This window comes from Falco punctatus (assembly GCF_963210335.1).
Source record: "Falco punctatus genome assembly, chromosome: 15".
NCBI classification, from domain to species: Eukaryota; Metazoa; Chordata; class Aves; order Falconiformes; family Falconidae; genus Falco; species Falco punctatus.
In genome coordinates this window covers 22,299,907-22,316,248 of record NC_137595.1, presented here as the reverse complement: position 1 = coordinate 22,316,248, position 16,342 = coordinate 22,299,907, and the positions used below count along the sequence as shown (strand labels likewise).

General features: G+C 38.9%; 1 protein-coding gene across 9 annotated transcripts in view; it reads right to left on the bottom strand.

The window, feature by feature from the left end:
* The window catches only part of LOC308054043 (uncharacterized protein C8orf48), a 97,465-nt gene that overhangs the window by 72,717 nt on the left and 8,406 nt on the right, over nt 1–16,342 (bottom strand). For 6 of the 9 annotated variants that reach the window (XR_013923916.1, XM_080366191.1, XM_080366194.1 and 3 more), the window contains 3 exons: nt 14,663–14,895; nt 12,054–12,206; nt 11,032–11,126 (listed from right to left, as the gene is read on the bottom strand). Coding sequence is in view for 6 of the 9 variants with exons in the window: in XM_080366191.1 (XP_080222317.1) it covers nt 11,032–11,126; nt 12,054–12,206; nt 14,663–14,895 (481 nt within the window). In the remaining 3 variants the exon portion in view is untranslated. The remainder of the gene's footprint in view (nt 1–11,031; nt 11,127–12,053; nt 12,207–14,662; nt 14,896–16,342) is intronic. The other 3 variants (XR_013923915.1, XR_013923917.1, XM_080366195.1) reach the window with 1 other exon arrangement.

The following is a 16,342-nucleotide window of genomic DNA, read 5'->3' as shown; positions in this document are numbered from 1 at the left end:
GTTGTACTTTACTCTAAACATTAGCTTGCTAAAACGGTAAGAGATGAAAACATGAGCCACGACAGCACAGTCCATCCCTAGGCAAGCACATGCACTACATCAATAGCCTATACTTATGTAAATATCAAAGTAAAATGCTACTATTTCATTAAAAGTTTTAGAAATGTGTTCGGCTTACAAATATTCTAACATCCTTTCATGAAAAGTTTCTTCCAACAAACCAGCATTTCCAGGGGGAAAGAAAATATATTAAAAAAAATAATCAAACTATTTTTGTAAATACCTAAACCTTTCTAATATATTTTATTAAATGTTAATGAGAATTAAATGTGCACAGTCCTGAGATACTAGTTGGCATGTTCATAATGCTCAGATAAAAATACACTGAAGACTTATGACTCACACAAAACCAACAAAACAATGCAAGAATAAATTATTTTCTACTGTTTGAATTAAATTAGAGCATGGACAATGAAGAATGTTTTGGGTTTTTTTAATGGAAAGTTTCCTCATGAGAGTATGTTGACATTGAAACTTCAGCACGTGAAACCTGACTCAACTCTAAATCAGTGCTTTTGTGTTGAGTACATGCGTGTACTCAACACAATGATTACAGATGACCTGAACAGTCTCAGTGAAATCTAAGCAGAGTCCTAGAGGTCCAACTCTTTCTCAAAAACTGAAATCTCAGTAGGACATTGCAATATGAGCTGATGCCAAGACATTTGCCTCTATTATACTGTGGTCTCATCAGTGCTGAGTAGAGGTGAATAATCACTTCCCTCAACTTGCTGACAACGCTGTAGCACAGGCGAGGATGCCATTGGACTTTACAAGAGCCCAGTGCTGGCTCACATTCAGCTTGGTGTCTGCCAGCACTCCCATGTCCTTTTCTGCAAAACTGCTTTCCAGCCAGTTGGCCCCCAGCATGTACTTGTGCATCAGGCTGTTCCTCTGCAGGGATAGGTCTTTGTATTTCCCCTTGCTGAACTTCATGAGGTTCCTCTCTGTCCACTTCTCCAGCCTGTTGAGGCTCCTCTGAATGGCAGCACAACTGCCTGGTTTATCGGCTGTCATAGTTCAGGTGTTGGAGCTGGAGTCCAAATCAGGCAGCCTCACACGTGGCACCAACTGTCACAGCACTAGCAAGCTGCAACAAGGCTTTTACTGTCAGTCAGATTCTACTGTCCATGCTGCTTCTCCTTCCTCCAGAGGCCAGACCACCCTGCTCCTCATCCATCCACCCCCCTCTCCCACACTCTTCAGGGCTATTTAACCATTTAGCACGAACAAGCTACAGCTGCACATCAACCTTGTCAATCAACCCGCTGCCTCTGAGGCAAGGCCACAGCTGCATGTTATCAGTGTTAACCAACCCACTGCCTTCACTCCTCTACAATCAGCCACCACTCCTAGTTTTGTATTATTTGCACACCCGCTGTGCGCACACTCTATCTCATCATCTAAGTCATCAGTAACAATATTGAACAGCACTGACCCCAGTATTAAGCCCCAGGGTAACGCCACCACTGACTTGCCCCCAAGTGGGCTTTGTGCAGATCTCAACCCTTTGAGATCAGCAGCTCCACCAGTTTTAAACCCGCTTCACTATCCATCTATCTGGTCCATATTTCATCAGTTTGTCTATGAAATAGTCTTACTGACAGTGCAAAAAGCCTCTCCAAATTCAAGATAGACAACAGCCCCCACTCTCCTTCATCCACCAGGCTAATCACTTCATTGCAGAAGGCTACCAGGTTGGTCAAGGTTATTTTCCCCTCTCATATATCCACGCTGACTACACCCAATTACCTTCTTGTCCTTAATGTTTGGAAATGGTTTCTGGGAGGGTTTGCTGTTACCTTCCCAAGGGATTGAAGTGATGCTGATCAGCCTGTACTTCCCCAGATCCTCCTCCTTGCCCTTCTTGAAGGCAGGACTGAAATTTACTTGCTTCCAGTCCTCTGAAGCATCCCACAGGTCACCATGACCTTTAAAAACTTACTGAGAATGGCCTTGCAATGACACTGTCCAGCCTCCTCAGCATTTCCTGGGTGTAATCCAACAGCTCCTATGGGTTTGTAAGTGTTCGGTAGTATCTTTAAGCATTCCCTAACTCTATACTCTCATATCAAGGGCAAGTACTCACTGTGCCACACTTTTCTACTGGTCTTACGAGGGCTGGGATTGCTGAGAGCACATCTGACCAGTAATGACTGAAGTGAAAAAGGTATCGAGCACTTTGGTCTTTTTCATGTCCTTGGTCAACGCATTTCCTGCCCCATTCAGGTCCGCATTTGCCCTAGCCTTTCTTTTGCTGCAGGTATACCTAGAGAAGCCCTTCCTCTTGCATTTGTTCCTTGCAAGACTCATCTCCTAATGGGCTTCAGCTTTCATACCGCCATCCCTGCATGCTCCAACAGTGTCACTCTATTCCTCACAGATGACAGGTTCTACCTCCTACATGCTTCCTTTTCACGTCTGAGTTTTGTCAGGAGCAACCTGTTCACCCATGCAGACTGCCTGCCACCATCACCACATTTCCTGCACATTGGGATGGACCGTTCCTGAGGTTTTGGTAGGTAATCCTCAGAAATCAGCCAGATGTCCCGGACTGCTCTTCTCCCCAAGAGTGTCTGTGTTAGAATCTTCCAAGCAAGTCCCGGAAAAGGCCAAGGTCTGCTTTCCTGAGCTTCCATGGCAGCACTCTGGTGGTGTCTGTGATCCCAGTGAGCCCATCATCTTGCAACTTCTGAAGCCCTCTAATCCCTCCTACTGTTTTTTCTCCACACTCCATGTGTTAGTGTACAGGCACTGCAGACAGACACCTGGTCATGTTGATTCCTAGGAAAAAGCAAGAGCTTCTCCCATAAAGCTGCCTTCTTGGCACTTATTTCTGTGCAGACACTTGAGGCAGGCCCCCTTCAGCCGTGTTTTGCAGTTTTTGAGGTTTCTCTTATCTACACCACCCTGCACCCTTTGCTTGCCAACTTGGTTCACCAATTCATCCACAAACAACAGGAAGAAGCATTCTTTGCCCTCAAGAATCTTCAAAGCAAGGCAGACTAGACAGTGGTGGTAGCATTGCCACATCACCCACAGACACTGGGTGGTTTGGTTATAGTCGCTCAGGAGTCTGCAGCAGAGCAAAGAACAGAATCCTCAGACATTGTTTTAAAGGGCTGGGATTTGTCCATAAAAGTAGTCTCCTTCTCCCAAAATGCAGCTGAAACACAACAGTACTTTGCAGACATAAGATCTTAAAAGCATTCCTGTTTGTATTTTTGGAAATACACATACCTGAACTGATGGTGAAATAAGAGTTACAAATAACATCCACTCACCACCCTGGAACAGTACCGTACAGTACCAGATGCCTAATGATTTTATATATTTTATATTCCCCATAGGAATCTGATAGCTGTGGATACATATGAGATGAGATGCAGGTTCAGGCAAGTATGACAAGATCTGATTTTCATTAGTGCTGAGGCATTCTACCCTCCTGGACTTTCACGTGGGTGGTAGACACTTAGCTACTCCATAAATCAAAAGGGCATTTCTCAGTTTAAGTCCTTTTATTGCAGTTTCTTTCTTTAGGCTACTTGAGAAAGATGTTGAATACATAGCCAAGTGGCACTAAAATATTCTATTGTCATAACCTACTGATATACGACTTGCCAGTAGTACAACATGCAGACATTCATCAAAGATGCGGTATGTTGCACTTGTTCCCTTATGTGAAATGAACTTTCAATCAGCTTTACAAACATGCATATTTTTTTTTTTGTCCTAAACTACAGTAAAATCTGGCTTTTAAACTTTCTTTAAAATCAACATTTATTTTTGACTATGTGAACATATTGTTCCAAACTGGCAAGAACTGCTCATTTACATCTTTTAACATCAACAGAATGCTAATCTATAGTAAACAGTCTTCATTACAAACAAGAACGTGCTGTTAATTAGTAAGAGAGACCCTCAGTTCTCTGCTAAGTTGAGTGGGATGAACCATAGATTTCTACAAAGAGGATGAATTGCAATTGCATCCTATCAAACAGAGCATCTCCAAACAAAGTTATGCTGCAAGATCTCTGAAACCTAATTATGGCCTCAAAGCATTTGGGAGTAGGGTGGAGGGGGTTTGGAGCAATCTGTTATTTGAAATAAATAGCTCTGAAAGTGCTTACAGATCCTCAAAGTAAAACATCCTGGGGCCAAATCCCACTGTCCTGAGTGAAAGCAGAAACCAGTAACAGCAGACCAGACTTGTTCCTCATCAGATTTAACTCCAAGATGAGATTTGGAATAGGGGAGAGAAGTATGAGGGCAGACCAGCTCTTCACCTTCTCCAGACCAGCTCGTAACTTCAGAACTGCTCAGATGAGTACATTTTTTAGGATTTGTCACACACAGCATGTATCAAAGCCAAATGACTTAAACGTATTTGCAATTCTATCAGAATTATGAAAAAGTAAGGTTCTTAAATTCTAGATTACAGCTCACTGCCTTTAGGGGAGCTCACCTTTTAAATAATCCTGTGTCATTTCTCACCCAGGTCATTTTTCCAGATTCGAGATTTGCAATCAGTGAGGACATCTCCTAAACTCCAGTTAACGAGGACAAAAACCCCAAATCAAAATCCTCTCCAGACAAGCCAAGTTTGAGAGCAAATATCAAAGAAGAGGGGAAAATAAAAACCCTTCGTTAACATGAGAGCTGCTGTTTTGTAGCTGATTTTGTTAATGCCTATGATGTTCGCAAAACCAAGCCTGTCCCTCAGTAAAAAAATATGCCTTTGATTTCATTCTCTTTTGGGAATATTTAGGGGAAGAAAAAAAACCCCTCTCACTGAAAAAAATCATAAGATATAAACTACGCTTGCTGCAGTACTTGTTTTTCTTTAAAGCCTGAGGATAAGCCCTGCCACCACAATGTTACTGGAAAATTGATTAGATTTTCTTCAATTATCTCTTCAAGAAAACAAAGAATCACAAACTGGCAGCCAGCTAAGCAGCTTTCCCCTGCCCCTTGATAAAGACGACAACAGCGTACACACATTTCTGACTTACACAACTTCGGATATAGACGACCTGTGCTGTAAACTTTATGACACACACTCTTATTCCTACGCTCCCTGGCTTCACAAACAAATAAAGCTTCTGAGCCTCATCTATGCCTGGAGAACCTGAGGAGAAAACAGTCTTATGAATGACACAGGTGACAAGGAAATCCTAGTCCTTGCTTCTTCAGAAATTTTGACTGAGTGAGAACACCTACTGAGTCCCAATGAGGCCCAAGTTTAAAGAAGTTCCAGTACCGGCACTTTTGGCCTCAACAGACTATGAAAACTTTGCTAAACTAAACACAACAAGAGACACTGAAACTAAGCAGCTTGAGGGGTCCCTCTCATCCACTATTGCACTGATAATAGTGCTGGTTATTATCTTCTCTTTGATAATGACATCCCTAGTAACCTACTGTTTTCACAAGTGGAAACTGAGAAGTAAAAAACTGCAGAAAGCACAAGAGGAGTATCAGAAAGACCAGGAAAAGAGCATTTTTCAAAGCACACCTGGACTTGTTTCATAAAAAAAAAAATGGATCCACCATGAAATACTCTTGCATTACATGAAAATGAAAATAATAAAAGAATGGCAACTATGAAATTTCCAAGCAAATATATCCTTGTTTTATCTCATTTATAAGAGTTGTTAGCAGTTTGGAGATTTCCTACAGCTTTATTACACATATATATATTTATATATTTAGTCTTACTTGTGCATAGTCAAACCAACGCAATCATGTATTTTTACTCCTATCGTGTTACTAAAACAGTAAATTTAACTCTGTTGTTGCTCGCACTCTTTCAAAAATCCACTGGCCCATGCAAGGCAAGAGGTCAGACTTTTGTTAATGCAAACCAACACAGCTGATAAAAATCAGTGGAGTTGTGTTACCTTGCACCGATCTAATCATCTGGTTGAAGATTTTGAAAGAAATCTAATTGGAGTCTTAATCAGATTCACAGATACTCAGCAGTAACAGAATGGCCCTGGAAAGACTGTAGCTGAAGAACTCCTCAGGGTTTTCAGCAACAGTTCCACCCAGAGAGCATGGGGGACCAAGCCCCAGGCTTGTTAGCAGGGGGTAAGTCAGCATTGCTTTCACGTAAGGTTCAGTGCCGAGAGGTGCTAGTGGCATTCCAACCCTAAGTGGATTAAGGACATCCAACATTAGCAGAATCTAAGGTACCAAGGGAAGAGCAAGCCTAACGCACTTTTTTAATCCGGCTTGTAATTATTTTTAAACCAACCATACAATGGTGTGTTTCTATTTTCATAGCCTGTAATATTATGTTACAGAAAAATGACAGATCTATTGTGAGTAGCATATAAGTAATATTTTCTAACAAAGTGATAGATGTAATATTAATATACGTAATTGTTTTAAAGAGTAGAAAACGTGTAAAATCACAAACAAAAACCCTGCTCAAGTATATAGCTTGCTTGCAATTACCATTAATGCTGTATGTATTTTTAAACAAGCTATACTACTGTGATGATGCTGTAAACTTACTTCTGTAGGAAAAAATATGTTCTATTTAAAAATGTCAATATGAAAGATGTAAATGTTCTTAAAGTGCTATCAACTAAAATTATTAATTTTCACAGAATATTCTAAAGGATTCTGTTACACACTACAGATATATTTTAAAAAAGTATTTATGGATCATACACACTAGTTAATGTGAGAACAAACAGTACTATTTTATTACAAAATAAATGAATAAATAAGCAATGAATATCCATGCCCAGAAGCTGGAAAACGTTTGGTTTGGGTTTTGTTTTTTAAAAGGTACCCTGATCAATTCTACAGGTAATTTGAAAGAAAGAACCTAGTACCTTACTGACAGAAGGTATACACTCCCCCTCATTTCCCAGCTACCCCCCATATGGACGATGCTGCTGTCAGTGCAGGCAAAGACTTTCAGAATCAGTTGTGGAGGAAAAAGTAAGAGCTAGTTATATAAAACCAGTGCAAATGTAGTATTCATAAGATTAATATATGTATTCACAAAATTAAAAAACATTTTTTAAACACAGTGGCATTTAGAATACCAACTCTGTTGCAGGCAGTAACAATTTGCACATAGTGTCTATGTTAGCTCTTATTGAGTGGAGACAATAAAAAGTCATTCTCTGAAAATCTTACTGAATGGTAATAAAATTACCATTTGAAGAATGCAAGTATATTTCAAAATGCTTTAAAAATACATAGCTGGAAGCATTCCAGCTCTTGCTGGAGTATGTATGATTTGGAATAACTGCACTGAAAGCTACAATTCAGGTTTTTACTGAAGAAGAATCTGGGCACTGTGTCAGCTAACAATTTCACAGGGGAACACGAACGCATCCAGCAGCAAAACCATATCCTCAGTGACACCAGTTAAAATTTTTGCCAAGCTCCCAATACAAATAAATGGGTTCAGCTTCTCTTCCTGGAAGCTGATCGAACTGGCTATGGTAAAAAAAACCAACAAACTGGCTCCTGCCACACAACAAAACCATGACTGGGAGATAGATCTATGAAGAGACAGTGGTCCCAAGGGGGCCTGAAGCATTTCAGGCTCCAGTATAGCTTCAGAGAAAACATTCAAGATTAATGTAAGGACTACTGGACTGGTGGGACCAGGTCCCACCTGGCTTCAATGACCTTGTTGCTCAAGCAGGAGGCTGAACTACATCCAGCGGTCCCTTCCAACCTTCACCATTCTGTGATTACATATTTCACCAGTAGCTGGAAACCAGTATTGAAATGTGTTTATATTTGTTCCCAGTTCATATCCAGGCAAATTAATTGCACTAGAACTTCATTCCCATTCAAACACATACTAGTAACCCATTGTGAACGACACAGAAGTTTATCGTAGAGGAAAAACAAATACAAAGTCCCATGGTCCAACAGCTGTTTAGAAACAAGACTAAGGAATGACTGAGCCTGGAAGCCAGGTTAATTTTTTTTTCCCCCAGAGAAAGCCACAGCAAATGAAAGTGGAAATTACATCGCTACAATCCACAGGAAACTGATTTTAATGATAATTTGAGGAATATAATTTTATCCAAAAGGTCAGTTATAAAGTATGACATCATGAAACCGGTTATCTCCATGCACATAATATAAAGCAATGTATATAGGATAAACCCTTCTGTATTTGTACAAAGTTCAGAGCAATAAACTCTACATCTCAAATAATTCAAACGATTAAAGAATGGAACTGTGTAGCATGAAAGCTAGAAAGCAAAAGCCCCAAAGTACTTTTAATAGGCAGATTGATTTGTTTCAGTGCTCAGCTGCTTACCATATGAATCACCCTTGATCCACCTCGCTCCTTTTATGCCCCAGCAAGCACAAACAATGAAGCAGATGAATAAATATTTCTTGATCATGGTTTTAGAGTGTTTCTTTAGATGAAAAGAAAAATCTACTGCTGAGGAAGGGGGCAGGGGGGGGAGTTCCTGTGAGGGAAAAAGGAAGAGACACAATCTACTACTTTTTTTTCCCCTACATCCTCCATGTCAGAACTTTTGAATCTCTAGTCTCAAACACTGCAGGATTATAAAATAAATTTAGAGACTCAGATCATTCATTCCATTATACGTCCCTAATCGCTGCTACAAGAAAGCAGAAGACAAACACTCATATCTCAGAGTCATTCCTGATGAAAAAAATGAAAGAACTGTAGTGAGCAGTAGGAAAACGTAACAGACATAAGCAAAATGTGCTTTGATTTTTCAGAGGAGCTATTTGAATTGTCTTTGTAACATTTATGCAAACAAACAAGAACTGTACAGGCACTGTGCTGTGTGAGTATGAATACTATTTTACAGACAAATATTGTCAGATGCCTAACTCAAACACCTCATAGTTCAATATATTTACATAAAGGCTTGACAAGAGTTGCAAAGAAGTATTTCAGTATTTCTAGAAAGCACCTATATACTGTAAGCAAAAATATCAACAACTCTTCTTTACTTATAAAAATAACCAATCTACAGTTAGAGTCCTGGAACTCAATTTCTGTGGTTTTCTGTAAGGTCTGAAAGCTGTGTTCATTGGCAATAACAACAAAATTACATTTTCAAAGGATTCAATTTCTGATCACCACTTCTGTATCTGACAGCCCTTATGAGACTTCATAAGGAATAATGGGCATCCTTTGCCTCGTATTGGGCAGGCTGCTAGAGACTTCGAAAGACTCAACAGAAAAGGGAAGCGTAGCCCAAAGCAAACAAGGAACAGAGATGGAGTATCTAAAAAGAAAAGGTTTGTAAGATGGGAAGATAGGAGATTTAAGGGACTTAAACATTTCTAAGGATTGTAGAGTAATGGGAAGGAACAAGTAGCAGTTTATTCATTATATAGGTAGCTATGTATTCTGTAGTGACAATTCAGAAGTTAAAGCCAAGCTAGGGGAGTATTTTTCATGGACTATTAAACCTGCTGTTCACAAGAAACAAGAATAAATTGCCAATAATGCAGTGAGGACAACTAGCTTTGAATAACTCAGGGCTGCATTATGTTTTCTCTTGGGGCTTGACCTACTCAGGATCAACTCCCAGGTGAAGTCACCCAAGGTAGGTTTTTAAGCAACAAAAGGCAAATAGTCACTAAGATAGGTGGGCCTATCTACCTCTGTACGCTAGCACTTCTTTTCAGATTTTCCATTGATTTGTGGGAAGCGAAAATAAGAGGCTAAACAGCCCTCAAGCACTCTTATAAACAATATATAGCATACAAATGAAAATAAGTACATGGGTATAAAAATACAAAACCAACTTCAACAATACATATCCTCGTCCCAAAACAGACAAATAAAACTCAACAGTAAGATTTAATCCTATTTGCTTTATAACAAAAACTCAGTATGAGTTCATAGATAAGGACATTTCCCCAAGATTTCCACAGACTTCAGAGATCTGAATGCACAGCAGTCAGGGAACTGGAGACTGAGGAGAGTCAGTAACTCTATGACTCACACAAGTCCAACGGCCACAAGGTCGCTGCAAGAGCGATGCAATGAGCTCTTGCTGTCAGCAACAGTCAGAAAGGTGGGCTGCATTTGTGCCCACAGATAACACATGTATTTTTGAGGCTATAATGAAGATTATTTCATTGTTTTACTCACAGAGCTGGTATAAATCCATTTTATTTGAATGTGTACTGAATGCCAGTCTTCACCCAGATATATTCTTTTCTAGTCTAGTAACATTTGGCATCTTGAAAAATCACAGAAAATTCCAACAAATTCCAGAGTATATTCAAAAAACAGTCAAAATATTATTTGGCATCTTATCCCAATTTTAATCTATGTTATTTTTTTCTGTTGCTAGACACCTATCCTATGTAAGTTCCATGATTAATTTAGGATCATTTCTTGTCCTGTTGGCATCTGCAGTCTTGCTGATTAATTTCTGTTACAGTCTCATTATTTCAGTTCTATAAATAGTCCATTTCATTTTACTCCTTTCTATAGTTACTTTGCAACCCTCTTTCTCCTCCACCTGGGGCTCTCACTTGCAATTTAACATGAGACAGTGGGCAAAGACTGAGCTGAAACCCAGTAATTACACCTCCCTGGCCCAAAAAACAGAATAATTTATTTTTCTTATGGATGGAAGCAGCTGTGAGCTGCTCTGAAATCCCACAAGCAATCCCACAAAAAACAATACTTATTACTTGTCAGATTAATAATACAAAGTGTGAGCTTCCGTAATTTGAAAAATGTATATAGTTGGATTACTATATTGCAGCATTTGCATTTAGGAAGAATGAAGACTTGAATCACAACCCAGATGCCAGCGTGCTGGGCATATCTGGTTCCACCTGCAAGAATACTAAACCACCACCCAATTCATCACTGACAAAACAGGTTATATCCACAATCGTTGGCATTCAGTACATGACTGCCCACAGAACTCTCCCAGTTCTTTATGTCCTTGAGTTATGTTTACTACTTTCAGGCCTTACATTTTCTGACCTTTCAGCCTTTGCCATAAGTTCCTGGGATCCTCTGAAGGTTTGGGAAAGCTTCTGAGTGCTTCTCCTATAAGTGTAAGCACATCCTGAAATAAAAAGGAAATATGGAAATTACTTGGTTTTGTATTCCTGCTATTTCTCATGTCCTGTAGCACAGGACTACCACTGCCAGCTACAAGAGTCCCTCAAAAGCAACTAAGCAGGCAGCACTTAGCATAATTTTGCCGGATTTTCAAAGCATCCTGTTTAAAAACTCTGCTGAACAGTGTGGCCAGCGATCTGCCTCATAAAGCAAGTTTCTTCCCTGAGGAGGGGAACGAAAAAGGCAGCAAGCCTTTTCAGGGAAGCTGAGGGAAAACCAAGAGAAAAAAAAAAGTGAAGCCTCACTTCAGACTGAAGCTCTCAAATCTTAGGTATGGAGCAAATGAGAGTCAAAAATCAGAAGACTGTAATTATTAAGTAAAAAAGAATGTGTGGTACAGCGCACAAATTTCTGCCCTGCTTACAAACACAGAAAGACAGATCTCGGGACTTTTGGAAGCACTACTTATTCATTGCTCAGAAACGACCTGCTTTCAGTCTGACTCCCTTTCAAGAAGTGAGAGTTTTTCCTTCAGGAAGAAGATCATCCTGATAAACAGCAGAGAAGACCCAAGGAATTCTGTAAGTTTCAGCTTACACTGCCTACCATCTTTTCCAGAGGTATTTCCTAACACAAAGATCCAAGCTTTATTGACAGCAGATGCAGACAGAAGACGACAGTTCTTCCAAGAAGAAATGTCAGTGTATCCAAGAGGCCTTAGCCTCCATAACATGTTGCAGTGTCCTACATAGACTCCTATACCAAAGGATGCATAAGGAAGACCAGTATGAGTGTAGTTACCTACTATCACATCACATTCAGGTCAATCTGATCTCATTGCCATAAATCAGAGCGAAGTCTGGCTTACAGACTCTTCAGTTACAGCATGTATAAAAATGTACCACAACTTTTTTAAACAATGTTTGCTTACTCTGGAGTAAATCTGTTCTTCCAGTTTCTCTTGGATTAAAGCACTTTCCATTAGAATCTTCTTTTGTCTGAGAAAGGTAATCTCAGCTAGCTCTGCTTCCTTCTTCTGACAGTCAGGGCACATCAAAGATTCGTGAATTTGAGCTTCTGTCACCTGAAAGATGAGACTTTGATGCAATGAGCTTGTCCTAGCAATATGGCCACTCTATTAAGAACAATCAATAAAAATAAAGATATAGATACTGTCTCAAGACAAAAATTTGCTTTTGTAGGCAGCTGTAAATTATTTCATAATCTTTGTCACTATCATCTTGATGAGCCTGTCTGAATGTTTTCACACTAAACATACTTGGCTTTTCCCCAGGTATTACCCCTTCCAACACTGATAGATAATTTTAATGGAACTAAGTTATCTGTATCTCAGAACCACAGCACTGATCCGTAATATACTACTTTTTGTAACAGGCAAAGTTTTCCTGATGGTTGTGGTTGCATGGACATCACTGACCTCTTCCACAGAAACTACAACCTTCAAAAAGAAAGTAATGAGATTGCCAAGCAACATATCAGTGACCAGCCAATACCGACTGTGAGGATACAGTTATACTGGCAAAAAAATTGTTTTAATTAGTATAACCCATTTAACCTTGGGTAGATGCTCAGTACAATTTTGCCAATGTAAATCTATACATATTTTGCTAGCGTTAAACACGTTTAGAGCACCACCAGCCATTAGTTACTCTTGCTTAATGAGTACCTGATGTTCCAGGAAGCCAGCCTGTGCATGCTAACCAATCTTCCACAATAGCAAATACAGTAATTCCTGAAGGCTCAATTATGTTAAATTAACATGTTTTACTCCACATTTCGAATACTTGACCATCACAACTCAGTAACAGCCATTGTTAATCAGCAATAATTCCACCATATGTAACTGCTTGTCTGTAATGAAGCTATAGGAACAGCAGCGTTCCTACGCTGACAGTATACATAAGGGCTTAAATACCAACCATAGAGGTTATAATTAACTGTGCAAATTTTAAGAGGTAAATAAACCCTGAAGCAATTAGTTCAAATGTCTACATGCAGCTCCAAGTCAGAACACAGACAAAATTCTACAGTTTTCTTTCCATGATAAACAGTACTACTTATAAATTCCTATGTTATTTTATTGACCATGAAATTTTAAGCATATTTAATAGCATTACACAAATCCCAGTATTTGCTATTTCAAAAATGCACAATAATTTTATCTGATGTAATTTATACAGATTCCATCTGGCTACATAAACACAGTAAATTGCTACAAAAGCAGTGGAATCAATCCCAGAAAGTCACGTCTCTGTCGTCTTCTTCCTTGATTTCCTCTTCTCTGCATAAAAACATTATTATGTGGCGGTAAAGACAGAAGCAAATACACATAGCAGTCAAAATTACTTTTCTTAAAAAAAACTTATTACCACACTGTAAGACGCAGTAAAAATTCTACAAAATTTGGATGGTGGGTTGGTTAACATTAACATGATGACAGAATGCAGACTGCTGAAATCTTAAAACAATTTAAATGAACAGGAAGCCTGAAATAATCATCATGCCAGAACTGACTTTAAAAGTATTGCTCCCTGCTCACCTGGCGCAGGCTTTGCAGACGAATATGCTATCACTTTTACTATGCTATACGGCAATAAATGAAAGCCAGCAAAAGCGATAGAGAGAAAACAAAATAAAGGACTATTCAAAGCTCATTTTTTATCAGAAATACAGAGATGCAGACATTCTGTACCAATTTCAAACCACGTATAGACATTTGCCAAGGCCCAGATTTATGGGTGAAGGCATCTGTAGGTAATGGTCAGTACTCAAATCCACGTAACCGCATATTCAAATCCAGATGCAAGCACAAAGCAAGAATGCGAGTATCACTGGCCAAAAAAATCCCAGCCTTGAGACTCTCAGATGCAGAGCTGAAGGCAAGGGCTGTGTCAGAATGCCTGTCCTATTGTGGGGAAAAACACACTGAGCTGGTGAAAAAGAAAAACACTTTGAATTGTGAAAAGACAATACAGATGCTTCTTAGTAAGGGAACTGATGCCATCAAGATACTGTTGGATGTGCTTTAATTCTTGATATTACCAAATGTCTAAAAAATCTGGGAGCAGGGGGGAGGTTTTGCCTTTGGAATACTTTTAATACTGGAGTCACAAAGACCCCATGACCAAATAATATGCAGGACATTTCTATAAACAGCAGTTGCAAATGTAACCAGAAAACAAGACTTCTTCTTCAGTTGATTCAGGGCTTACCGTGGTCTGCAATAACTGACCATCCCAGCCTCACTCAATCACACAAAACATTTTTTTTTTTTAGATCACCAGACAATACTTTATAATGATCAGATTATTTAATAGCAACAGTTCTGCAGTAATGTCTAATAAAAAACCAAAAAATTAGAAAGGTGTATCTTGAAATACCAAGCAAAAATCCCTTTCAGAGGCCTGAGCATGGCATCAGCAAGGTCTGCCTGATTTGAGCCTCATATTACAGCTTTTTTATTCAGTGGTTCTCCCAACAGCACAGGCAAAACATACAATTTTTTCTCCCTTTCAGTACCTGTTTAACAGTCTCTCTGATATTTTTCAGGCGGATTCTGTTCATCAGCTCATCAGGAACAATGCAGTTCAAATCGTTTGTCTCCCGTTTCTTTCCTGTGAATCTGTGCTGCAGCTTTCTTGACTTGCCACCAGTTGCCTGCCTAGAGATCAGCTGCTGTCGCATCTTACTTATCTTAATGGTGCAAAAAGCCCGGAAAGCATCCAGTTCTCCATCTGATAATTCAGTAATTTCTGTCAGGCATAAATCAATAAAACAAAAGTGTCAATTACTGTATCAGGCAAAGAGAAGAATTAGTGGTCTTCCACCTCTGTGACCTTGTATTATCTAATTAAAAAAAAAAAAAACAATGTCAAGTCTAGAGGCAATGACTGTAATAAAACAGTGCAGAATTTAAATAAAAATCTGGATCATAATTGTAGGAACTTGCACAATAAACATTGATATTAATAACCTCCAAAGAGGGGAGGGGCTAAGAACCCTAAAGAATTAGATTACTTAATGATACAGCACAAATATATTACTAAATCAAGTACTTAAATGCTATAACATTAAACAAACTGAGTTTCAATGACTGCCTAATACAGACTTAGCTTCTTCCTACCTGAAACTGCAACTTGCCAAACTACAATGAATTAACATTTTAAAAGAGCTACTTATCTAGTAACTCTAAGGAGCAACTCAGAAGACACTGAAAAATTACAAGCAGTGTCTATTAAAGTAACTTTGGAAAACACCTCACATATATTCTACAACCTATGGTTCGGCTTTTTTTTTTTTTTTTAGAAATACAATTATATTAGAAGATACTTCTCTCTAAAGCATCAATAATAATTTCCTAAATTCTTTATATGACCTTGTTTAAACAGTATCTTTCACCCTTTCATCTTCTCTTATCCTTCCCAGTGGCATGTAATAATAAATAAAAACTGAGAGATTATACTTCAGATGGGCAGGTAAGGATGGATTTACAACTTCATTCACTGCTTAGTGGGAGATTTTCCACAGGCTTAAACACAACCAATCAATACAGTATTTCATGAGCATCAACATGTAATGATGCTGTGTGGTACTATGCAGCCTTAAGAGACCACTGTTTTCAACTACTTACACAGGGTAGAGTACCTTTCTATCTTTATTACATGGATTTTACTTTTATGCAACTACTGAACCCCAAATAAACACTTTAATGTGTGTAATTGAAGAAAAAATGAGAAGACAAAGTATTACAGAAAGCATTACTAGAAGTCTTGCGAATACCTCTGCATATAGCTAATGCTAACACAGCGTTCCCTTCTCAGGACTCCACTCTGACAGCTAAAAATTAGCCAGACAACTGGTAATAACTACGGAGGTAAGGTATGGTCAGTTTGTTTTAACTCAATGTATTCAGAAACAAATTATACTGCCCATTTAGCTCGAATGTACGATTATATAATTGGGGAAAAAAATCCATCCATATTGTCAGTTTCACTCATTTTCAGTGATTCAGTTTTACTTTTTTTAGACAAGTACTACATATTGCAGGGTGCATTATCTGACAACTAGTATACTGGCATTCCAGTCCTGTGGGGTATCTTGGCATAACCACAACACAAATCCTTAAAACACTGAACAACATGAATGTAAAACTCTGCCTAAATCTGTTACAGTTAATTTAGTCTCACGTACACAAGATAG